At 43.7% G+C, this 23,914-nt stretch overlaps 1 protein-coding gene across 11 annotated transcripts in view; it reads left to right on the top strand.

Annotated features, from left to right (window-relative positions):
- Nucleotides 1–23,914, top strand: part of LOC135394496 (phospholipid-transporting ATPase IA-like) — a 114,567-nt gene that overhangs the window by 52,979 nt on the left and 37,674 nt on the right. For 10 of the 11 annotated variants that reach the window (XM_064625258.1, XM_064625257.1, XM_064625266.1 and 7 more), the window contains 23 exons: nucleotides 2,419–2,476; nucleotides 5,092–5,203; nucleotides 5,280–5,362; nucleotides 5,530–5,579; nucleotides 5,640–5,709; nucleotides 6,249–6,336; nucleotides 6,426–6,478; nucleotides 6,641–6,727; nucleotides 6,796–6,843; nucleotides 6,934–7,024; nucleotides 7,115–7,179; nucleotides 7,270–7,359; nucleotides 8,349–8,431; nucleotides 8,542–8,647; nucleotides 8,707–8,784; nucleotides 11,342–11,452; nucleotides 11,516–11,590; nucleotides 12,879–13,001; nucleotides 13,806–13,884; nucleotides 13,965–14,026; nucleotides 15,193–15,249; nucleotides 16,770–16,877; nucleotides 16,936–17,024. In XM_064625258.1, the coding sequence (XP_064481328.1) occupies nucleotides 2,419–2,476; nucleotides 5,092–5,203; nucleotides 5,280–5,362; nucleotides 5,530–5,579; nucleotides 5,640–5,709; nucleotides 6,249–6,336; nucleotides 6,426–6,478; nucleotides 6,641–6,727; nucleotides 6,796–6,843; nucleotides 6,934–7,024; nucleotides 7,115–7,179; nucleotides 7,270–7,359; nucleotides 8,349–8,431; nucleotides 8,542–8,647; nucleotides 8,707–8,784; nucleotides 11,342–11,452; nucleotides 11,516–11,590; nucleotides 12,879–13,001; nucleotides 13,806–13,884; nucleotides 13,965–14,026; nucleotides 15,193–15,249; nucleotides 16,770–16,877; nucleotides 16,936–17,024 (1,866 nt within the window). The remainder of the gene's footprint in view (nucleotides 1–2,418; nucleotides 2,477–5,091; nucleotides 5,204–5,279; nucleotides 5,363–5,529; nucleotides 5,580–5,639; nucleotides 5,710–6,248; nucleotides 6,337–6,425; nucleotides 6,479–6,640; nucleotides 6,728–6,795; nucleotides 6,844–6,933; nucleotides 7,025–7,114; nucleotides 7,180–7,269; nucleotides 7,360–8,348; nucleotides 8,432–8,541; nucleotides 8,648–8,706; nucleotides 8,785–11,341; nucleotides 11,453–11,515; nucleotides 11,591–12,878; nucleotides 13,002–13,805; nucleotides 13,885–13,964; nucleotides 14,027–15,192; nucleotides 15,250–16,769; nucleotides 16,878–16,935; nucleotides 17,025–23,914) is intronic. The other variant, XM_064625259.1, reaches the window with a different exon arrangement.

The raw sequence follows: 23,914 nt of genomic DNA, 5'->3' as shown, positions 1-23,914 counted from the left end.
CACCTCTAGAGAGTTATTAGCCACGCACTTCCTGATAAATGCAGTTTTATGGAACATATAAAACGGAAGCGTTGAACCGGTTCGGGGCTGGGAACCGGTTTGCGAACCGGTTCGGTTTTTGGCGTAGCCGAACCGGAACTGAACCGGAACGAAATCAAAACAATGCGAACCCGAACCCGAACCGAACCCGTATTTGTTGCGGTTCGACACCCTGATTTAAATACACGAAAACATAGTATTTTGTATTTATATTTAAATACCCGAAAAATGTATTTATGCCCATCCCTGTAAAAGGCCAAATTGCAATTGCAGGGTGCAATTTTTGTGTGTGTCACATGTCATCTGAAAAAGAAAGAGTGCAGGGGCAAAACTAAGGTAATCTTCATCAGTTAGCAAAGTATCGATCGTCATCTGCATTTTATTCTTCTGTTCATTTGGTATCCAGAAATGCCATCTAGGTGCACACAACAGTGCTGAAGTGGAAAAAAGGAAATTAAGCAAACACTTTACATTTATTTAGTAGCTTATGTTCCTTTCACAGAACAGTATCAGTCCTGTAAGGGACATCAGTAAACAGAGCTGGCTGTAAACATTCCGCACTGTTTACCACTTCAAAGCTCGCCCTTGTTCCTTGAAACTGTTCCCGTAACTATTTTTAGTTTTCAGAGTTACTCTAAAAGTATGCGTTGTGAACACCGTTTGTGACTGTTCAGTGCAGTACTATATCATACCGGCCTTGGCGGATCAGTTAATAACGTGTCCGTCTAGTGATCCCAATTTTGTGGGTCCAATCCGAGCTGAGGATGCCGGTAGCCGTTTTGGCGTGGTATAAGCCTAGACATGGTCTTCTGCAAAGCACAATGCATACAGTGTGCTCTGTCCTGAGATCTTAGAACACGTTAAAGAACCCTCAGGTGAGCAAACATAATCCCCGGACCGACTGCTGTGGAGTTGCTTGTGACCATCGTTGTCTTGCGACGTAAAGCCACAAATTACTACAGCAGACACAGTACACCATGCAGTATTCTTGCTAGCAGTTGAAAAATGTATGGTCAGCGTGTGTTGCTAGACACTTCAATTCAAGAAGCATGCATCATGAATAAGCCCCGGGTTTCCCGCGATTTTCACGGAATCCCTTATTTTTAGTGGTGTACGGATATTCGAGTTATCTGATTCGAATCAAATATCAGTCACTCGAAGTATTGCATTCGCGAATCGAATACCCGATATTCGGATTTCCGAATATCCGACTATTCGCCGAATACGAATGACACCTCCCAAAAATGGGCTTCACCTGAAGCTTCTCAGCATGAGGTGAAGCCTGCTTTACGAAACTGCACGTGCTGCCGGACCCGCACAGACAGATTGTAGTTTGGCGTAAGGTAATGGTGATGAAAGGGCGGCGCCCCTCCCGTGTGCAGTTTAGTGTGGCAGTTGGGGATTTTGATTTGATGTCTGCCTTTAAAGACTCTTAAATAATGCCTACAGCCCAGAAACGAAAAGGGTGTCCTGTAACTGCCGCAGGGCATGTATTGTGAGCTCCTTCCTGTAATCGTCCTATAAAGCTTCTATAAACTCTGTAGGTGCTGAAAGATCTTTCAGCAGGTATAAAATGATTGCAGGTGACAGACCTTTGTCTTTGTCAGAGGAGAAATCAAGGTATCGTGTATGTAATGCTGAGCAACAACAGTGCTTCCGATCTGTAATTTTATAAAATATTTTTGTCCCCGCATTATTCAATAAAATAAAGTATTTCCCATTTCAAGCGGCCATTGACTGCTTGCCACAGAAAGTCGCAGAATTTACAAGTCTGTGCCGCAGAGTTTTGAATTTGCCGCTGCAGAAAACCAGGGGCCTTAATCATGAATAGAGCCTGAAGTTTTAGGGTTTTACCTGATTCTTCCCGGAATTTGCTCCCCGAATTGAAGGTAGCCTCTTTGGGGTGAAACCCGATTTTTACCCGGCAAATTTCCCTCACTGGGACGTCTGTAGGAACGTACTAACTGACCTGTTTGGCAGAAAAATGTAGTTACATCACCATTTGTACCAATCCGCTACAATTAGTTTGAATAACTGAGGCCGATTTCTTCCCGAATTTAGTGTACTGGAAGTTTTTTCACCCAAATTCGCATGAATTTTGTGCACATGTTTATTTACCCAATTCTTACCCCCCGAATTCAGAAAAAAAATATTTCCCAGAAACTTCAGGCTCTAATTATGAATACATCATTGTGGCGGAGGGCAAATTTTTGTTGTTACAGTCTGTCAACGCAAATAACTGATGCAACACGAGCATCATGGCAGTCTAATTTTTGTTTTTCTCAGGAGCTGCATGTCGTCCGTTCTGAATTGCGATCTCAAAACATAGGAGAAAAACAGCAAGCAATACCACTCAGCTGATTCGTTTTGTTTTTGCAGTGATCCTGAAAGGGGGATGGATCCCCACGAGGTACGAGAAATCCTGACCAAGAATGCTGTAAGTGTAACCACACTAACATTAGCCTGTTCGCTCCACACATTTTTTAGCAAATTTTTGCGGTTCTGCAGGTAGCACAATGAGAATTTGCTCGCACCTCTAGCAGCACCTTACAAAAACCCTTCCGGGCAAAAATATCGCCGGCCATTATTGGGCGGTATTGCCCATTAAAATAGCTGCAGCCAGTGGTTCATCCAGAATCCCAAGCATGGGTATTCGAAAAAATTGGGGGGGGGGGGGATATTAGTTATGTCATTACAGCTTAACATATCATTACTGACATGTGTCTAAAGTTGAAATTGCAAGGGCTCCCCCTGTAGGGGGTACACACATGTAAAGGTTATGGGGGTATCACTGAGCATTGGGGGGGGGTGAAAGAATTGTACAACACAGGTTAAAGCAGGATTTCAGTTTTCGTTCTCAAAATTTTACAATCGCAGAGCATGGAGAGACTGCAGAAAGTTTGTAAACAGCTGTAAAATTAATCTTGGGATATCCTGTGCGTTGAGCTACCTAAAAGCTTGACAAGACCTACGAATCTCTTCACTATGTACTACTCATTTTTCGTTTTGGGACAGTTGGACTACATAATCAGTTGATCAGAAGCATCAGTCATCAACGGCCATTTTTGAGCTGGCTCCATATGGCTCCTTTGCTCAGAATTGCTCCATTCCCTCATTTGTGACATGCCACTGTAGAACTAGTCTTTGCTGATGACAGTGCTACGAGTGTGATGCATTGAAGAGTTTTAGGAATGCTTATTATTTTTTGCTTATTAACCACAAGGAACACCACTGAATGGAGACGTGCTGCAAAACTGAAGGTGACTAACGAGTGCAGTCCTGGGGCAGCTTATTACTGAAGAACAGTTATCTCTGCTTTTAACAGCATGTAAAACAGTGTCTGAAGGACAGGAGTGAGCTGTAAAGCTGCCAACAAAACCAATCATAGGACCAATTATATCTTTGATATAGTAAATACATTCCCAAGAACATTCAAAACTGCCTGGCTTGCAACATATCTCCCACAAGTAGATAAAATATGGATAGAGTACCGAGCTTTCACAGAATTTGCTATTTCCTGCAGAATTGATTCATTCAGATTTTAATAAAAATATCAGTTGGAATGAGAAGGTCATGTGATGCCAAGGAGCAAAATGTGGGAGCGAATTCCTGCCGCCAAGTATTTGTGCTGCAAAAAAGTAACTGCATAACTGTGTGCATTGCAGCTCTGCTTGTCACAATTTGTGTCACGTGATGCCACGTATTGCATCTAAGGAGGAACAATGTACAGTGCTTGAGACTTGGAGGGGGCACCTTTTCCAAGAATGGTGGCTGTTGTTTTCTGCCATGTTGTGAGATATCTGTTGTCCATTGACACAAATCAATGATCAACAATCACTAAAAAGGAGGAACAAACAACACGTGAACACTGACATGCTAAAGCGGAAACATGAAGGGGCTCGGATGCAGCCAGGTGATGGAGGCATCAGGGGTTATTAGAGATATACTTCCAGTGGAGAGGATGTAGATGCTGGAATCTGTGGTATTTCTTTTTCTGTCAGACCACTCTGGCCATGTTCTAATGTGCAGTTGTTGTGTGAGTTGCAATACGTATCGCTGAGTTTGTATTTACACTGAGTATTGGAAAAGCTGAATCATGGCTGGCATTCTTTTGGTAGGCGTTACCATTCTGCAAGTCGGCTTCACCTCACGCTTGTGTGCGCTAGGTGAAGCCTGCCTTATGGTAGTGTTACCAGGCTGCGCACAGGATTTTATCTGAAGTGTCGGAGGAGTATATTTTTCATTTCTCATGCAGAGGTGTGTGCCGGCATCACTTTTGCTGCCGCAACTTTTTCTGTGCCAGCAACTTCAGCTTGCTAGTGACCAACTGCTTTCAGTGTGCAGCAACATGGTCACATATTATCGCACTGACCTGTTACCAAAGCACGTTAACCAACTAGTGTTTTTGCGTAGAAACGAGCAATGACTATTCACAAGGAACACAGTGAACCCTCATTAATATGACTAGTACTCTTACCACAGATTTTTGTCATAAAGCGAATTGTCATACTAACGGGAAACGCACCCTCCGCTGACCAGACAGACCGCTATGCAGAACAAAAGCCTACATAATTATGGTTATTTTCTGAAAAAGTCTGTTATCGCTGGCTGCTTAGGCAATTGTCAGTAATCAAGTTTTCTAAATGGATGATAGCACCATCAGTTGTGCACACATTATAAATAATGTCCCAATTCCTTCAGGACAGTGGTGTTGGTAGATCTTGTTACATCCAGAGAGAGCGGGAAAGCAAAAAGATTTGCTGTAGTGGCATTTTCGTTAAAAAGGTGTTTGCTATAAAGAAGTTTGACTGTAATTGTTAATATTATTACAAGCCCTTATCCTAGAATTTGTCTTTTAGAATTATTATATAATTTAGAATGTATAGAATTTATTTCTTACCTATATTCGAAAGGTAGCTTTGCAGATATATAGGTATTCGATTCGTATTAGAAAATTTCTATATTTGCACACCTCAACTATTATCTTTTTATTCTGTTGCTATATACATTACACTTTCTGTATGTCTTTTTTTTTTCATTCTTCATTATTAGCCAACCTCTGCATATGTCAGGGAATTCTTCACACTTATGGCTGTGTGCCACACAGTTGTGCCAGAGATGGAACAAGAGAACAAAGTTATCAACTACCAGGCAGCTTCCCCTGGTATGATTCCCAAGAGATTTTCGGAACATTCCGCAGTCATTTTTGCACTGGAATGAGCATGTAATGTTTCCTGCAGACGAAGGAGCTCTAGTCAAAGGAGCGAGAGATATGGGGTTTGTCTTCACGACCAGGACTCCAACCACTGTGACAGTCAACATAGTGAGTTCATATTCAGCACATTCATGCTCTATAATCGCGTGTGACTTATGTACTGCCATGTTTGATAGGGGTTGTGTGTTGTTTCAAATCGGATCACTTTGGTTATCATGCTTTTAATATCTGTTAGTGTATAAGTTTCCTAATAAACCACCATTATCTTCAATCAGCTGGGAACAGAAGAAAAATATGAGATCTTGAATGTCCTTGAGTTTACAAGGTAGGTGTTTATCTTGTTAACTTTTGAAGTGGTGTGATTAAGACTACTCTCTCTGCTTAGTTCCCGCAAAAGGATGTCTGTCATCGTGAGGACACCAAACGGCACCCTAAAACTGCTCTGCAAAGGGGCTGTAAGTTAACAAAGTGTCTACATATGGATGCCTTTGCCTAGTTTGCTGGTGTAGAAAAGGTGTCATAAGTACTGCGTTGGCTCCCTCATGGCAATGCGAGGTTTTTACCTTGCCAACAAGCACAAACTCATTGTGTTCTGTGCAGGGTACACCTGTGCTGGTGTAGCATAGCGATGCCTTCTGTTAACTTCACATTAATTGAGAAACATGCCATGTGGCCATGGAGTTCTAGTGAGAAAGGATGTTGAGAAAACGTGGGAGCATAAATATTTCCACTTCACTTTTGTCGAGCCTAGTGGTAATGACTTGTGCACAGCAACTAGTAGTTTGTAGAAGAGCATTGATACACAATGACATTGACACCTGTGCTGTCACGTGTACACCCATAAAAATGAATTCTATTGAGTACTCAGCATTGAGCATACATAGGTAGACCTATCACCCTCTGGGAGGGGAGATCTTGCAAGCATTCCATTAGTATAGTGCTCAGTTACCAGTGTCTTCTGTGACTTATGTATGTCCATCTCGACCATATGCAGGACACTGTCATATATGAGAGACTAGGAACAGAGAACCAATCCTTCAAGGATATAAACCTGAAACATCTTGAAGAATTTGCTGGACAAGGTGAGTAGCGTGCTTCTCCAAGTGGTTGCCTTTCCAGTCTTTTCTTTTCACGTTTTCTTTTATATTTTTTGTTCTTGTCTCTCTTGCAGGATTAAGAACGCTTTGTTTGGCTGAAGCAGAAGTATCCCCAGAGTATTATGAGGCAAGTGCTTCGGTTTACGCCTATTATAGCCACCACTTTGTCAAATGTTTGTGATCTGTAGTCTTCAACATGCAACCAGTGTCAGTTTTATCAGTGCCACTGTACGATGAGATCGTGAATGACTAAGCTTTTGCTGTCAGTATAATGAGTTGCGAATTCCAGGAATGGAAAAACACATACCATAAGGCGGCCACGTCACTACAGAACAAGGAACGGAAACTAGAAGATGCGGCACAGCTTATCGAGACGGTATGGGGTTTTTTTTTTATCTGTTTAAAGTACAAGCAAAGTTATTCGTTGCCTCGTGTCTTTCTCAGAACTTGTCGCTCCTTGGGTCAACAGCAATTGAGGACAGGTTACAAGACGTAAGGCTCACTTCATTTCATGAGTGTTGTAAGCAAGGCTTGATCCTTTACAGACCATTTGTGACTTTTTGCCATTTTCGTCCTGCATAGGGTGTTCCAGAAACAATTGCAGATCTTCTCAAAGCAGATATCAAGATTTGGGTACTCACAGGTGACAAACAAGAGACTGCAATCAACATTGGTTAGTCACCTTATATGCCATCAACTCACTCATGTACATTGATGATATTAGCTATTCACTGTTGAAACATTGCTGTTTGTGAACCTCTAGGTTATTCCACGAGGCTGCTCTCTCAGGGAATGCCTCTATTGGTAATCAATGAAGAAAGCTTAGATGTCAGTATTCTCTTTATCTTATGTGAAAATTGTTTTTCTGAGAATGACAGTTTTAGCAATTTGTTTGATTGAGGCTTTTGCACTTTCCAGAACACACGGGAAGCTATTCACAGGCATGTGCAAGAGTTTGGGGACCTGCTCAGGAAAGAGAATGAGCTAGCTCTAATCATAGATGGCAAGGCAAGTAGTCTGCTAGTTGTCTCCAAGGAGTTGTTTGAGAGGTATTCTGTACAATTACTTCTCTCACAATCCTAAGAGCCTTGGATTTTAACCTACTTTTTGCTAGCTGCGAGGAATGCTCTGTCTACCTATGCATATGCAAACAGGTTTTGCGCTATAGTTTGCAAAATGTAACTATCTTCTTCGTGGTGCTGGGGCAAAAAGGAACAAAAACAAAAGACTAATATGATACAGTCGCAACTTATAACAAAATTTGTAAGTTGCAGCTCTTTAGTGTTCCTCTTTTGTTTTTGTTCCTTTTCGCCGCTGCACCATGAAGTATGTACCAACCGGCCTACCTGCTACTTCATACGTACAGCCAAGTTTTAGGGTTTTACCCGATTTTTACCCGGCAAATTGCCCTCACTGGGATGTCTGTAGGAATGCACTAACTTACTTGTTTGGCAGAAAAATGCAGTTACATCACCTACAGTTAGTTTGAATAACTGAGCCCGATTTCTCCCCGAATTTAGCGTAGTGGACGTTTTTTCACCCGAATTTGCATTAATTCAGTGCACATGTTTATTTACCCGATTTTTACCCCCCGAATGTAGGAAAAAATATTTCCCGAAAACTTCAGGCTGTATTTATATGGTACATTGACATAGTCACTAATTTGTAACAAGGGACCGAACATGTAAATAAATGTTGTGTGTTTGTGAACATTACTAACTACGTAATAGGTAAATGATAGGACTCCCTAGATTGCATGTTCGAGGTATAACTTGCACAGAATTTATGACATGTGTGAAGGGAAGGATGAGAGCCACCGATAGTTCGAGCAGAGACTTTTCCTCTTCTGGGCCCAGGAGGGGCAATGCGTGTTAGAAATATTGGCGGCTCTCCTCCCGAGGCGCTTCCTTTAACATTTCCCCACTGGTTAGCTGGATTTTCAACACACCACCAGCACACAGTATGAATATATTAGACTTTCATGATGCCTGTTTCAGACTCTGAAGTTTGCCCTATCGTCGGATGTGCGCAGGGACTTTGTTGATATTGCCCTGTCCTGTAAAGTCTGCATCTGCTGCAGGTATTGAGCTTGCAAATTGCCAGTGATCAGTATCATATTCTATGCCACCAACCCTTGTTTTCCTCTCCACTTGAATCATCTTGAGTAAGTTTTTACTATCTCTTTTAAAGGGTGTCACCCATGCAAAAGGCAGAAATTGTGGACATGGTTAAGCATTCCACCCAGTGTGTGACATTGGCCATTGGAGATGGAGCCAATGATGTGGCCATGATCCAGGTATGTTTTACACCTTGTATACGTACCTTCTGCCAGTGTCAAACTGTTTTCGTTAATAGTCTGCCCATGTGGGGATTGGAATCAGTGGCATGGAAGGACTACAGGCATCTTGCGCATCGGACTACTCCATAGCACAGGTAACACCTGTTTCGTAGCACTTTTCTACTGTGCATACATGCAAAAATTTGTCGTAATTAGAAAATAACCTTATTTAACGGGATTATATGAACATGCAACTGATGGAAACTACGATATTGCAGACGTAGTTTCACCAAAGAACACAATAGTATGCAACAGTTTCGCTTTAGCCGCATTAAAGCCAGCATGAAGAAATTTTAAAAAATCTGAGTTACCGGTGGAGAATGGCTCTCAAGGATGACATTTATCTGACATTTTTCCAGTTTTTGCCATATTGCATTCAACACAGTGCAATTCAGCACAGTTCACGTGCAAAAAAAAAGTCGAGCAAGCGCCAGACACCCCCCCTACAAACGGCCTGACATCACTTGCATAATTTGCCCACTCCAAGGTTGCACCAACCCAGTTCGCCAGCAGGGAAGATCACAGACTTGTGACGTCACATCTAGTTTCTTCTCCGCGCCAGCAACCGTTGCAGCACTCGACTTCTTGTCCGTCGTTTTTAATTAATATCTCCAAACATTTTAACCAATGTTTGATTTGTGCTCTGCATGGTGAATGTACTAACGGCCAGGAATGCATTACAAATGTTCACAGAGGTTTTGAAGATCTCTTCGCGGTCCCTTTAAGCCATAGTCCTGAACACCCGATTTTTATTTGCCGTAAGCTTCAAACAGCCTTGGGTCACCTGAGAATACACACACAGTTGAATACAATACCGTATTTACATGAATTCAAGATGACTTTGATTCTAATACGACGCCCTCTCTACCACCCCCAAAATTACGAAAAAACACCTTTGGTTCAATGCTTGCTCTTAAACACTTTACTTGCCGCCCACGTCGTCGGCATCACTATTCTCTTTGTCCCTTTGTCTCAGAGTGCGTCATCTTCCGTTCCGTCCATTGTGTTCGAAACCCTGCACTTCCGAAATGTGTGCACAATGAGGCTCTCTGGAGTGGCCTTCCAGGCCTTCCTGGCCAAGATCCAGGGTACTAACTGGCTGAGGGAGGCCTGCTTCAGACGACCTTAATCAGCAAGGGCCTTCACAATATCTCCATGCCGCCCGCTCTTTGGACCACTGAGGCCGTGCGAGTCTATGAGCAGTCGAAGATTTTTTTTTTCCTGGCCTAACCGCTTTTGCATATTCGCTTCCGGCACTCCGAAGCGTCTTCCTGCTTCCACGTTGTTTCCTGTAGCTTTCGCTCCTTCTATGACTTTCCACTAGAAAGCAGCAGAATAAAACGTACGCCTGGGTTTCCATGGCAAGTAGCGCGTCCTGAGTCCAACGATATGCGAAGAATTGCAGCTACACATGTGAGACAAGTCGAGATATGGTTAAGTGCAACAAGAACACAAGATGGGTAGTGCTACAACCGACTGAAGAGGAACTTGGCGAGTGAAAGCCTGTCACGTGCTATTCGGAAAATTCCAGCGCTTCCTTCTCTCCCTCCTCTCTTTAGGCTTTCCCTTCTCCTCCTTTTTCTTCCATCTTACGTATGTGTGTGGAAAATGGGTGCCTGATTCATCATGCAGTTCCGATTCCAAGACGACCCCGATTTTAATACAATATATTGTGGAGAAAAAAAACGTCTTGGAATCATGTAAATACGGTACGTATTCAGTCGAGCCTCGACATAACGAAATTCACAGCACTCACAATTTTTTTCATTGTTTTTAATATGTCCTTGTCCCAAAATTGGTTAAATTTGAACAGATGATATCTGCAAATTGTGAAGAGGCAAGCACCATAAACACGGATATGCAGTAGAATCTCACTGACACTTTCTTTTCTTTTTTGTCCGAGCTGGAATGTCTTAGCATAATGTGTTATGTTTTGGGATAGTACAAACAGTGGTACAGGATGGTAGATGGATGGTACAAACGGGCAAGCCACCATACGAGCAACGCACATCACTCATACTAGCACAAATAACGGCAATTCACAACTAGGCTGTGCAGCCTCTGCCACCTCTCCCTCTCCGGGCAGACCGCTACCAGCTAGCCGATGACACACAACGTGGGCAACCGTGGGCGACCTGAGGTGCGAAACTGCGCAGGTTTCTCTGTGGGAAAGATATGGTGATTTTGATAGGCCTATCATTCACCATTCTGTTACAAAACTTCTTTGTGTACATTACAAATATGTATAGTGGAGCGACAAGAAAGTCACTTTGTTATGCCTGTACATTCATTATAAAGGAATTTGTTAGGACTTCGAAATATACATTATCCCTTTGGGTGCCAGACAAGACAACAGAAAATTTGTTATATCAGTCTTTTTATTGGAAGGCAGTCATTCTAAAGTAGCATGAGTATAGTTGATCACATCGATGACAGCACAAAGATTCTTCTAAATGCCTAAAACCTGCATTCACCTACAATGCAGCTACAAAGGATGGCAGCCGAAAAGCAGTCAAGTCAAACAACAACTTCATTTTGTGATTATGATTGGGGAGTTTCATCGCTGGGGGGGTGCTCTACCCTATTGCACGTTGCATCGCATCGTTATGATGTGTGATGTCACCCATATCACTTAGTGTACTTGTCTTACAGTTTCGGTTCCTGCGACGTCTGCTCTTTGTGCATGGTGCGTGGAACCACAATCGCATGTGCCGCCTTATCCTCTATTCATTCCACAAGAACATCTGTCTTTACGTTATTGAGGTATGATTGTCTAGCATCTAATATGGAGTGTTTGTTGGAGATGGTGTGGTTGCTTCTTTGCAGCTGTGGTTTGCAGCTCTGAGTGGGTGGTCAGGCCAGACTCTCTTTGAGAGGTGGACCATTGGCATGTACAATGTGGTGAGTATCCCAATCAGTGTTGATAAAATCTTATTATGAGATGTTTCCTATCAGTTCCTATCAGTTCCTATCAGTTCCTATCAGTTCCTGTCAGATCCTGTCAGTCCCTGTCTGTCCTATGTATCCCTGTCCGAAACACCTTATTCCGAAACACACACAACTGCGTCTATGGTGGGAGAACGCGATTAATTGTCGCTGCTGGCGGGTAACAGACACCCAAGTTGTGTGAAGCCACCATATTGACCCAAATGGTATTCTGTGAGAGGGCTAGGGAAAAGGAACAGTTGAAACATGGTGCACTACCAAGGCTTTGCCTTCATGGCAGAAACAAAGAAGAGCAACCCGGCAGGACACGGTTTAATGTGCTGTTTTGCGTGATTTGAGTGGCCCTATAGAAGTTCTAAAGCCTAATAACAGTGGAGTCTCACACTTTACCACAGAGGAGCCTCGTCACTGTCCGTTCGGGTGTCCACTGGCACAGTGTCAGGCTCCTGTCACCTGACAGTCTCATAAGATGCAACCGGTTCGTACGCCTGCAGAGGCACGGTTGTCTTCAGTGTGCTGTTGTGCACGGTAGCTAGAGCATTGTAGTGCCATGTGACTGCATTTGTCACTTCTATGAGGACACCCGCATTTTGCCCTGGGTATTAAATTATCTACGCCGGGAGACCGCAGTCTGCACACAATGGGCACAATGTTTGCAGGATGCTCACACGAACGAACTTATACAAGAGCCGAATAGTTTGAACTTCAGCACACATATTGCGGTAAACTTTTTGCGGTTTGTCTTTTGTTGATGGACCAACATCATCTCGAACAAAAAGTGGGGCCTCTAATACAGAAATCTGAGCCATTTTAGCCCTCCTAGAGGCACACTGTGCACCATATGCTCCTTTGTTTACCTTTATGGAGCGCGCACATGGTTACCCCGGCCAGTCAAAAGCGTTCTAGAAACATGACGTCACGCGCATGGACCTCACAGCTTAGGATATTGTGGTTTGCTTGGTGCTGTAAGCTTGATCCAAAGATGCCCAAAATAGTGTTAAAATACATTGTTCTCTCAGCGCACCTGGTACCATGTGATAATCCAGTAAATTGCAGCATGTTGCGAGTTCAAATCTTTACATACCATTACCATGCATTACAAGTTAGTACTACAGATATTGCATGCGTGGCACGACTTTGATAGGCCACTAGATAACACTTTGTGAACTGGAGGACTGTAAATTGACACAGCGCAAAGCCTTACATTAGCAGGTTACCATAGATAAATAATATTTGAATGCAGATGTTTACTGCGGCCCCTCCTCTAGCCATTGGCCTTTTTGACCGTACCTGCAGTGCAGAAGTAATGATGAAGTACCCGGCACTCTACAAGTCTTCTCAAAATGCTGAAGGCTTCAATGCAAAGGTAATATTTTTTTAAATGAAAAGTGAGGCATAGCACACTGGTGATCATTGTCAAGCGCAGCTATGTATCTCCATATGACAAAATCTGTGCCATATCATTGCTACTATGGGTAGGCTTCACAAGGGATGAGATTGATTGTCTCACATGGGAAGACTACAAACTGCAAGATAGTACAGGTCCCGACAAAAGTGGTGTGTATCGTCATCGGTGCAGTACCCTTGCAGCAAACAGGAGCAGATAGAGTTACAGGCAGGTGACTGGATGTTCCATGCACCTCTCAGTAAGTGTGTCAACTTCCGTGTGCTGCTAGGGTGTCACTCCGATCGAGAGATACGTCACTCTGGTGTTTCGCCGACTTTTGTTGGGATCTGTACTGGCATAAAGTACCAATTTGGGCCTGTTGTTCACACATGATAAAATAGCTAAAACTGTATCTGTAACTGTAAGCATCCGTACTAGCATTCAGGGCCGGCGAGAAGGGGAAGGGCAGCCAGGGATGTAGTCCCGGGGCCCGCCCAATCGAAGGCCCAACGGTTGCTAGCACCAGGTGATGTGAGGAGGGGGGCTCGGGCAGGACTCGTCCGGAGTCATCCCTGGGACCCGAATAGTAGTAAGAGGAATGGTAACACCTGAGGGTTAAGGCAGAAACATTTTTGGAACGGTTGCGTCTGCTAACTAGACTCGTTAAACAGAAGTGCTCAGAGTTTTTTACATTAATGCAAAGAAGAACTTGCTTCTGCACTTTCGTTTGCTGTGAGTGGTAAACACTGGAATCTGTAGTAACTGTGAGACATCTCTTCTTAGGTGTTCTGGGTGTGGATCATAGATGCCATCTACCACTCCATCATTCTTTTTTGGCTCACGATGCTAGCCATGAAGCAAGGTAATCCACTTTATCTCACTCTCATCCTATGTAGTGATATATGCAGTGAACAAGAAAGATAACATTTTGCGTTGCTCCAGATGTGGCTTGGGCTAACGGAAGGGACGGAGGCTACCTGATGTTTGGCAACCTGGTCTACACTGTAAGGAAAACCTGGTTTCTTCTCGTACAGCATAACTTTTACGTGGAAAGCTAAGGAACAGTAACCTGCAGAAGCAAACTCTGACAGACTTCCATGATATCACTGTAGTAGGAATTTATTTCTGTTAATCTGGTAACTGAAATATTTTTATAGGCTGTCATAATGCAAGCTTATGAATTAGCAGGGGGGCTGGTTGGTACCTACTTTAGGGCCCTGAGTTTTCGGGTTTGATGTTTTTTGAAAATCGTGGGGAGAAGGGGTAAAAATCTGGGTTTATTTCAGGAGCCCTAAACTCGGGTGATATCAGGTGAAACAGTACATAGATTTTCGGGCCGAAAATAAAGAGCTCTTCTCGCATTTTAGATTGACATAAGATGCAGAACAGCTGTGCTGAATGTCCAATGCTTGGTGTTCTCCTGGCTGAATTGGCACTTTGCAAAGTTCGTTTTTGGGTCTTTTCAGGTTTTAGCCTAAGGGATGATCGTACAAATTGGGGTAAAAACGGGTTTTACCCTGAAACACTGAGTCCAATACATACTTTGTGTTGGAGTGGCTCTCTTATCGTGTTCGTCGTTTTTTGTCATTGTCCCTTTCGCCGCTGCACCACAAAATAATGCAAGCTTGTCAGCCTTCAAAAGCTTTCTTATCTTTCCAGTTCATGTGATGTTGCTTTCCTTAACTCCTTCAAGTGACAGTAATTTTGTTACTTTTTTGTTGTACACACATTCATGAGATGTGTAGCACATGCCTGCCACTGTTAGGTTACATATGCTTTGTAAACAAATGAACTACATGTAGTGGCCACTGTTTGGACCAGCGGCATGGCCGAGTGGGCTAAGGCGTCCGCTAGTTGGTGGTAACCAAGGTCGTGCTGTAGACTGGGAGGTGGTGGGTTCGAATCCTACCGCCGGCTGTGCTGTCTGAGGTTTTTCCTGGGTTTTCCGAAGACTTTCCAGACGAATGTCGGCACAGTTCCCCCTGAAGTTGGCCCAGGACGCATACTAATCCCCCTGTCCCCCACTCCTTCCTGCTGTCCTCTCTCCGTCTGTCCACATCTGTACGCCGCTCATAGCCACAGTTGCTTCGCGGCGCTAACACGCAATCAAAAAAAAAAAAAAAAGTGGCCACTGTTTCTTTGTTCATTTCTCATCTTTTCCTTCTTGCAGTACGTTGTAGTGACTGTTTGCGTCAAGGCTGGCCTGGAGATGAACTCTTGGACATGGGTCTGTTTTGTGTTTCAGATTTTTTAGTAGTAGATTTGCAAGCATTAATTGAATTGTATTTGATTATGTCTGAATTGAATTGTGAAACTTTCAAGTGTCAGTCAATAAAGTGGAGACAGCTGAGTAACTTCCAAAACTTCTAGCAAGGATGTCGATTTAGCTGACTACAATCACAGAACTGCAGCTGATGTAAAGGCCAGCAATATACTGGCCACACTATCATTTCATTAAGTCTATTTAATAATTTAACATCTGTATGCAATAAGGGGATAAGTAAAAAAATCTGAAACAGAGAAAACTTCAAGTGAATATTTGGTAAAGTAATTGCAGCTGGCTTTCCTCGAATAATGCAAATGCAAAATGTGTAACAAACATATATGTATGTGTCTACTCTACATGCATGTCCTGATAGCATCGCTTTTGGGTGTGTGACTTGAAGAAATTGAACAAAATCCAGGAGCATGACATATCCCCTTTTTCAATGTAACAGCGCATGCACAGGGTTTTGGTGCAGAAAAAAACAGTTCCCATGAGCCAGACTTTGATGGCTGAAAAGTGGTGATACCAGGTAGGGTGAAGTCACCTGTGTATAGTGGAGAAGCCTGGACCAGGCTTATCGCACTGCTCAACGAGCACAATCTTGAAAATAATGTCCTAGACAACCAGCATAATATGACTTATTAGCTTAGTGCGCACGTTTCTTCCTATTACAACGCTCAGTAGCACTGCTGACACACTCATGTGAGGTAGGAAGAACGTGTTTTCCGAATGGACGTTTAAGTTCATTTCCGCATCATAGCAAAATTTAAGCTACGCCATTTGTATGCATTTGTAGAAAAAAGGCCCAATCAGATCTGACCGTTCATCCCACTGACATACATGCATTTCTTGTTTCGTAGCCTCCTGTAGCAGGTCAACAAATTGCAATACAATCCTAAATTTTCTCTGGCAATCACATACTGCTATGTAGATGTCATTGCAACAAAAATACTAAAATGGGGATAAGTTGACTTATCCCCTTATTACATGCAGAGACTCAATTGGTGTGCATTCCTGATACAGTCGAGCCCGTTTATTACGATCTTCGACGTAACGATAACTCAGATTATTGAGACACATCACTGGATCCCTTCAGCTCACTCATTCAATACGACAAGCAGTGGACGAAGCCGTCGATCTCAAAAGGTGTGGGGCCTCACGTAGTATCAGCGGGTATGTTGCTCTTGGAAAAGCTTTCAACACAAAGCTGCGTCCATTTAGAGCTAGATTTAACGCTTTTGCGCTTGCAACAAACGCGTGCATATTCAGTGGCGTTCTATTTGTGCCGTTCTACTTTGTTGATATGATCCCGACCGGTGATTTCACAAAGTTCGTTTTTAATGATACTCTGATATAACAATCGGATTTCGCGTTCCCGTCAGTATCGTGGTAAACGGGCTCGACTGTACAGCCAAATGTTCTCGTGCAAAGTACGTTATCTATGCCATAGTTCTTAAGACTTTTTCACCATCACCTTGCAGCCTTCTCACTTGGCCATCTGGGGCAGCATCGGACTTTGGCTCCTCTTCTTGCTCATCTACTGCAATGTCTGGCCCACTTTACCCGTTGCACCAGACATGGCTGGACTGGTGCGTATGATTTTGAGTGCTTAGGTACGTATGTGGCTTATGTTGCTCTATATTTCAGCACATCATGGTTTATTCATCTGGCATCTTCTGGATGGGCCTCATCATCATTCCCTTCATGGCCCTTCTGGCAGACATCATCTTCATAGTGTAAGCATCCATGGTGAACCGTGCACATACCCAAATTCTTGATTCAGTCATATGTAGAAGGGTAGTTTCATTTTAAATCGAACAACGTGTGAAAGTCATATTTTTTAATTCGCCCAGAAAAAATATATGTTCGAGGACAGCTCAAATGATGCAAATCGCGCCACGTGCGACGCTTGTGCATGGAGTAGTTTCTGCGTCGGAGAGGAACTGGAAGTTTTTTGTGAAAAGTGTAAACGTTCAAAAAGGCCAAACTCTGAAGACATCGAGCTTAGTGCCATTCGATAGGACGTTGAAAGAGCTTTCGTGCTGTATAGAGTTTATTTTTCTCAGCCCAGTGGTTTCTGTGTTATTAGCTTTAGAATCGCACATGGTAGGCGAAAATTGCCAATGTTGCATCTCAATTTTCTCAAAAATGCCATCTTCGATTTCCTTGATTATTTTTGAAAAGGTGGAGTCATGTCTCTACTTCAGACGCCAAGTGAGACAATCTTTTATTTTTACCTGAGAGACGCGCAGCGATTTTTTTTGTCAGGCAGTGTCTACGACGCTGTGGCCTTGCGCGTTCCACCCACGAGCACCTTCAACCTCTTCTTTGCTACAGGTCTCCCGCTGACAGAGAAATTAATGACCACACTACGTGAGCTTGTTGTAGTGTCCTCAGAGCCAGGGTGTTGAACCGCAAAAAATACGGGTTCGGTTCGGGTTCGGGTTCGCGTTGTTTTGATTTCGTTCCGGTTCAGTTCCGGTTCGGCCAGGCCAGAAATCGAACCGGTTCGCAAACCGGTTCGCAGCCCCGAACCGGTTCGCGAACCGGTTCAACGCTTCCATTATATATGTTCCATAAAACTGCTTTTATCAGGAAATGCGTGGCTAATAGCTTACTGCTGTTGTCTGCGTTGACGTCTCTAGCGGTGAGGTAGCCCTTTAGTGAGAGAAATGAGATATGGATGAACACTTATTGCAACTAGAGTTCACGCTGTTGAAGCGGTGTAGTCCTGCTACTTTCTGTTCCCAAAATATATTTTTTCACACGCACAGTGCCAGCAAGATACACTTAAAGGAAGCCTAATAAGATGGACAGCGTAATATAGACGACAGGCGACAGTACTTGCCGGAAACTGCCTTCGCAGCGTGAATCGATCTGAAACCGTACTGAAGCATGTCGAAAATAAGCCTGCAAGCCTTACTCTGTCCGAGCTCATAGCAGTGTACTTGTTAATCCACAACAGAACGGCAATGTGTCACGACGACACAACTGCGCTACCAATAAGCAGAACCACATTTACTTTTCAAAGCACGACCAATCAAACAGGCACCGTTCTGCGTACGCTCCTTCTCCACTTCTCATGTTTCTGACTTGTTTAATTTGTGCTGCTCACGTGTAAAGGGAAATCTTGGGCGCTTATTTGATCACATATTCGTCCTGTAGAGCTATATAACTGGCCTACTCCATTCGTGTTTCATTCGTCCGCGTGGCACCTGGTCTCTGAAGAGTAGACGCTGCACCGCGTGCGTGGGGCGCTAGCCGCGGCACTCACAAGGACAACTGCGCTTCAACATGTTAAAAAGACGCTGAAAGTATACTTACTATACGTCGCCGTCTGACTGCTAGGTGAACATTTCTGAAATTTATGATATAGGCGCGTGATGATGATACCAATGTGTCTTCGTTCGGGGATAGAGAGGAACTCTTATGCTGACTTCTTTTATGTCCGAACCGTTTTGTTGCGAACCGGTTACCGCTATTATTTTTTACGGTTCTGCTCCGGTTCGGGTTCAACAGTGTCATGAAAATTTCGGTTCGGGTTCGGGTTCGGTTGCGGCAAAAATAACGGTTCGGGTACGGTTTTCGGTTCGGGTTCGGTTCGACACCCTGCTCAGAGCATCACTTTACGTTTACCCAATGGTCTCCCGGTTCCGTCAGGCTTGTCCAAACCGTGGGAGAGTACATGAGTTGCCTGTGCACCATTGACGAGAAGCCCCAGTCCGACGAACATACTGACAAAGGAGTGTGAAGAAACAAAGCGCTTCGTAATGATCTCTATCCACTGGTAACATCTTAGCTTTTGTTTCAGGTTGCCGCCAGTCCCCCAGGCAATGTGAAAATCGCATCCTTTTCATTGGTAAAAGAACATTGTGGAAGCTTCGAAAAAATTTAAAATGTGCCCATTGCGATACCCCCTGCAGGTGATGGCTGTCACCATTGGATTAGCATCATCCGACAGCTTGACCTTTCACATGATAGCTGTCCTCTAACATATATTTTATCTGGGCGGATTAAAAAATATGACTTTCACACGTTGTTCGATTTAAAATGAAACTACCCAGAACACATTTGTGGGCGTCAGTTGGACCGTGGTGCTCCTGAACATTGAAGGTTAACGTAAGGAAGCACCACCAGTAGTGACCTTCTTGTGAATTTCTCGTGCAGCGGTAGTATGGAAAACTTAACAGTGAGAAGTGCAACATTTCCTTGGTCTTAAGGAGACGCAGAAGGACAGAACAAAGTGAACGTGAAGACACGAGGGTCATCATTGGCTTACTTGGCAGGCTTATTTTAGATTTCTCTTTGCTGGCATCCTTCTGCTGTGGCACATGCTTCCACTGGCTACCGAAAAGGCTGCATTCTTATTAGCATATTCTTAGCTTTTCTGTGTGAAAGGTTGTAGTTGTGCTCACAGTATGTTCCTAGACTGGTTCATCGGAAGCACACTCCCATAGGTTTATCGCACATTAGTAGATTAGATTAGATGGTACATTAGAAGTCGCAATAAATGTATTCACAGTTCCTAGAGTTGTATACAGTAACAAAGGGAAATATTTGCAGTTTGTAGGGAAGTGCAAATGTAAACAAACTAGAGGATGCACATCCCAGTGATGTGCAAAGGGTGATCAAAAAGTATGGTGAATGTTTGAAAAACTTTTATTAGAGCAAGAGATAAGTTCCAGTTAGTCCTCTTCGAAATACTTCCTGTCACTTTGAACACACTTGTGCCACCGTTCCTGCCACTTCCTGAAGCAGAACTGTTCGTTTCTCTGGTCTCTTTCCTCACACATTGATTCTTAAACGCTCAAATAAGCCTTATAGTACTGAGAGTTCACTGTAGTGTTCTTGGGAACAAACTCAGCTCACACAATTCCGTCAAGGTGAAAGAAACAAGAAACAGAAAACAAGCAGCACCACCTTGATGGCGGATCTGGACTTACTTGCTTTCTTCGCACGTTGAGAACCTGCTGACTTCCATTGATAACTTTTAACCTTGGTCTCAGGGTCGTAACCGTAGTCGCAGGTTTCATCTCCCCATGACGATGTTTCTAAAAAATTTGAGTCTGAAGTGCCGCGACCACGCAACTCCTATAAAATTGACAGGCGCTGTTGTTTTTGTTCAGCAGTCAAAACTCATGGAACGGGCTTCGAATTCACTCGCCTCATCTTCAACTCTGCGGTCAAAATGTGAACGTGTGTAAACACGTTTTAACTAGTGGTGTGCATATATCAAAATTTTTGAATATGAATATCTGCAAAATTGCCCTTCGAACATCAAATCAAATTTTTTAATATCGTCATAAGATACAGGCTTCTAAGAGTAACAGTTAAGCCCCGGTAAACTACCATTGTCACAGTTATGTGCGTCTGATCATTAGAAACATGCCCCAGGACACTCACTTGAAAAGGGTCAATAAGGATTATATATTAGTGTGCACACTTTGGTCGCATTGGTTTGAATTGAAGTCTGAATAATCGAGCAGTCCGGAAAAAACAAATTTCGCTTCAAAGTCAACTTTGCTAAGCACTAGTAGGCTGGAAAAATCTGTCAATACCTTCCTAACAAACTTCCAGCTCTGCCTGATAACATCAGCTTCTATTTCCCGAAGCCACATTTCGTCACTGTACACTGACGGAGGCACCGCTATCACCACCATTCCACAAGTCGACTTCACCTAATGCTTGCGTGTTTTAGGTGAAGCTCGCTTTACAGCACTGTCGCGCGACTCGCGTGCGGACAGCAGTGCTGGGCCTTTCGAATCAGAGTTGCGGAGTTGCCACTCCTGGGTTGGAATGATTCCGGAATCATTCCAGATTTATCAGAGCCCGGAATGGAATTGGAATGGAATGGCAGAAACTGTCCTGGGAATGGAATGGGAATAGAATTAGGCATTTTTTCGCAGGAATGGGATTGGATTGGAATGGAATGGTCTGGGTGCCACACGGTCAAGGGCGATGGTTTGGTTTGGTTTTAAGAAAAAATAAAATGGAGATTTTGGCTTCACTAGTGTGAGGCCCGCAACCCCACATCACTTGCACCAGTTACTTTAGTGGAAAACTCCTGTAATGATGATGCCAATGAAGAGGAGGAGGGCGAAATAACCTTGTCTTAGTGCTTTTTCTGTGCTGGGTAATGTCAATCTCCTCTATAGCACTGCTGGGCTAGCTAGTACGGTTACCGGTCCTAATTCTTTTATTGGTGATATTAAAGGAATGGAATGGAGTTGCCAAGCCATTCCAGGAGTGCGAATTGACCATACCTTTTCATTCCGAAGAATTGAAAGGAATGGAATTATCACAGAGCTTCATTCCTCGGAATGGAATTGGAGTGGAATGGGTGATCCCATTGCGCAACCCTGTTTCGAACCATGCCGTTGGTCAAAAATGAAGACTCAAAAGCGTTATGATAGACCTTTTCTACTCAGAGGAATGGAAAATGAAGGATCATTGTCTATCTTCTTGCCTCATTATTTTAGTTGGTTGAATTCTTTTGATACGAATTTCGGATGATACGAATATTTTCCGTCACCCCAAGAGAGAGATTTGCTGGTTGGGCAAACAGAGTCCGAAATATCGAGCGACTGTACGGTGTCCGAAATTTTGGACGTTCTTATACATCAACTCTATGGAGCCCGTGGCCGTTCCGGGAACGAGTCCGAATAATCGGGCTCCAAAAAATCGGTCGGCGACTGTATCGGCATAACACAAGGCATACACGCTTATATGCACGTGTGCTATCAAATTATTTTTACAGTGAAACAATGTGTTGTTTTCATGAGGAAAACTTAAAGCCGTAAAAACAACCTGCACTTTGAAAATCCTTCATGGACACTGAAGCGGTGCGTGGTTTCATGTTTCTCTGGGGGCGAACTTTAATGGCGGTTAGCGAACGTGTAGCGACGCATTTGCAGATGAGTGTACGTGTAGATGAACCGTCGCTTTGCAGCTGTTGTACTACTATCCATGTACATCACACTTACCGCAACCAAGGGACCGTGCCGCAACGTACAAATTCAAGCGCGCAACCCGCAACGGCCTGGTAGTAAGCTGCTATGATATTCGAAAATAAAATCGAATATTCAAACTCTTTCAAATACAGTCAACCCTCGATTTATGAACACCCTCGGTTCCCCGAAAAATTGTTCATAAATCGAGGGATTCATAAATCAAAAAATCCGTGAAGTGAGTACTATCGAGCAAATGGAACAGTATTTCCGAGTTGGGATTGTGTTTATAATGTAATATATTGTGTAGTTTTGCTTTCGACCACGCTGCCTGCTGTATCAATCTCACAAAGAACAGACTTTAGCACATTCACACTCTGTTTATTATGCAATACTAAATTGTTTAATTTTGCTTTGGACCTTCCGCTGTGTCAATCTTGGACAGAAGAGATGTCAGCACATTCGCACTCGACTGGGCTCAGATTTCCTCCGGGATTTTTAACATCCGTTTACGTATTAATCTCCAGGTGTTGGTCGCCCCTTGTGCGACCCCGGAAAACCCGTTTGTTGTTCGGATTTCGAGGGGTTAAGAACCGAGGGTGCAATACCTGGAAAACGTTTTATCCATTCAGGCGTCATCCGATCCGCATCAAGTTTCTCAAGAGCGTTCGCTGCGCGGCGCTGCTACCATAGGTCAGCAAATTCATTCATGATGGCCTTCACCGACTACATTCGCCATCACCTCATAGAGAATGATGTGATGTTGAATGAAGGGCGTGATGTGATGTGAAGTTGAAGTTGAATGAAGGACTATGATGGGTTTTGAAGTTGAAGTCAGTGTGGTGGGATTTGAAGTTGAAGTCAGCGGTGTGGGCTTGGAAGTCGAAGTCCGTGTGTTGGGGTTGAAGGGGAAGTCAGCGTGATGGGTTTTGAAGTTGAAGTCTCTGCGATGGATTTTGAAGATGATAGATAGGTTTTGGAGTCCTCATAATGTTTTGAAGCCAATAATGTAGTCTATGTCTGTCGTTCACGTGTCGTGACTGTTACTTGTGCGAACGCGTGCGAACATAAACGCTTCGCGTTTCGTGTCTGGTGTGGGCGTATGGGCCTGACACTGCAGATGCCTGCGGACTTCCTCCCCCCCCTCGTTGTGTATCGGCGGACGCAGAGAAGGAAAGTGTTTGGAACGCGTTACTCTTTAGCGTAGTGGGGCGCAGAGGGCAATGTCATGTAGCCGGAGGCAACTGTATGTTGCAAATGTAAGGGGTAGATTAGATCGAGAGGCGATTTGGCATTCTGCGGTCGCGCGGTCTGTGCAGTGCAGTCGTTCTGTTTGACTCATTTGCTCGTCTACAGCTATAATGTGCGTATATACAGTCGGACCTCGTTTTATGAACCCTCGATATACGAATTCCCTCAACTTATGAACGGCTCCACAGGGAACCAAACCTTTTCCGTGTATTTTGACCTCGTTTTACGAACCCTCGATATCCGAACTACGAACGGATTATTAGGGAACGGACCCAAAGTAGCCAAGCCATTCTGACCTCGATATACGAACGGGCGTTATGAACGTACAGTTGACAGGCCAATGGACCGGAGGCTAATGAAAGTTCCTCAGTACATGCTGCCAAGGTCAAACATACAATGTCCCAACGCCACTACGTTCCACAAACATG

This window comes from Ornithodoros turicata, chromosome 5, assembly GCF_037126465.1.
Source record: "Ornithodoros turicata isolate Travis chromosome 5, ASM3712646v1, whole genome shotgun sequence".
In the NCBI taxonomy this organism is placed as follows: Eukaryota; Metazoa; Arthropoda; class Arachnida; order Ixodida; family Argasidae; genus Ornithodoros; species Ornithodoros turicata.
Note: the sequence above shows the minus strand (reverse complement) of the source record. Positions and strands in the feature narration are given on the sequence as shown.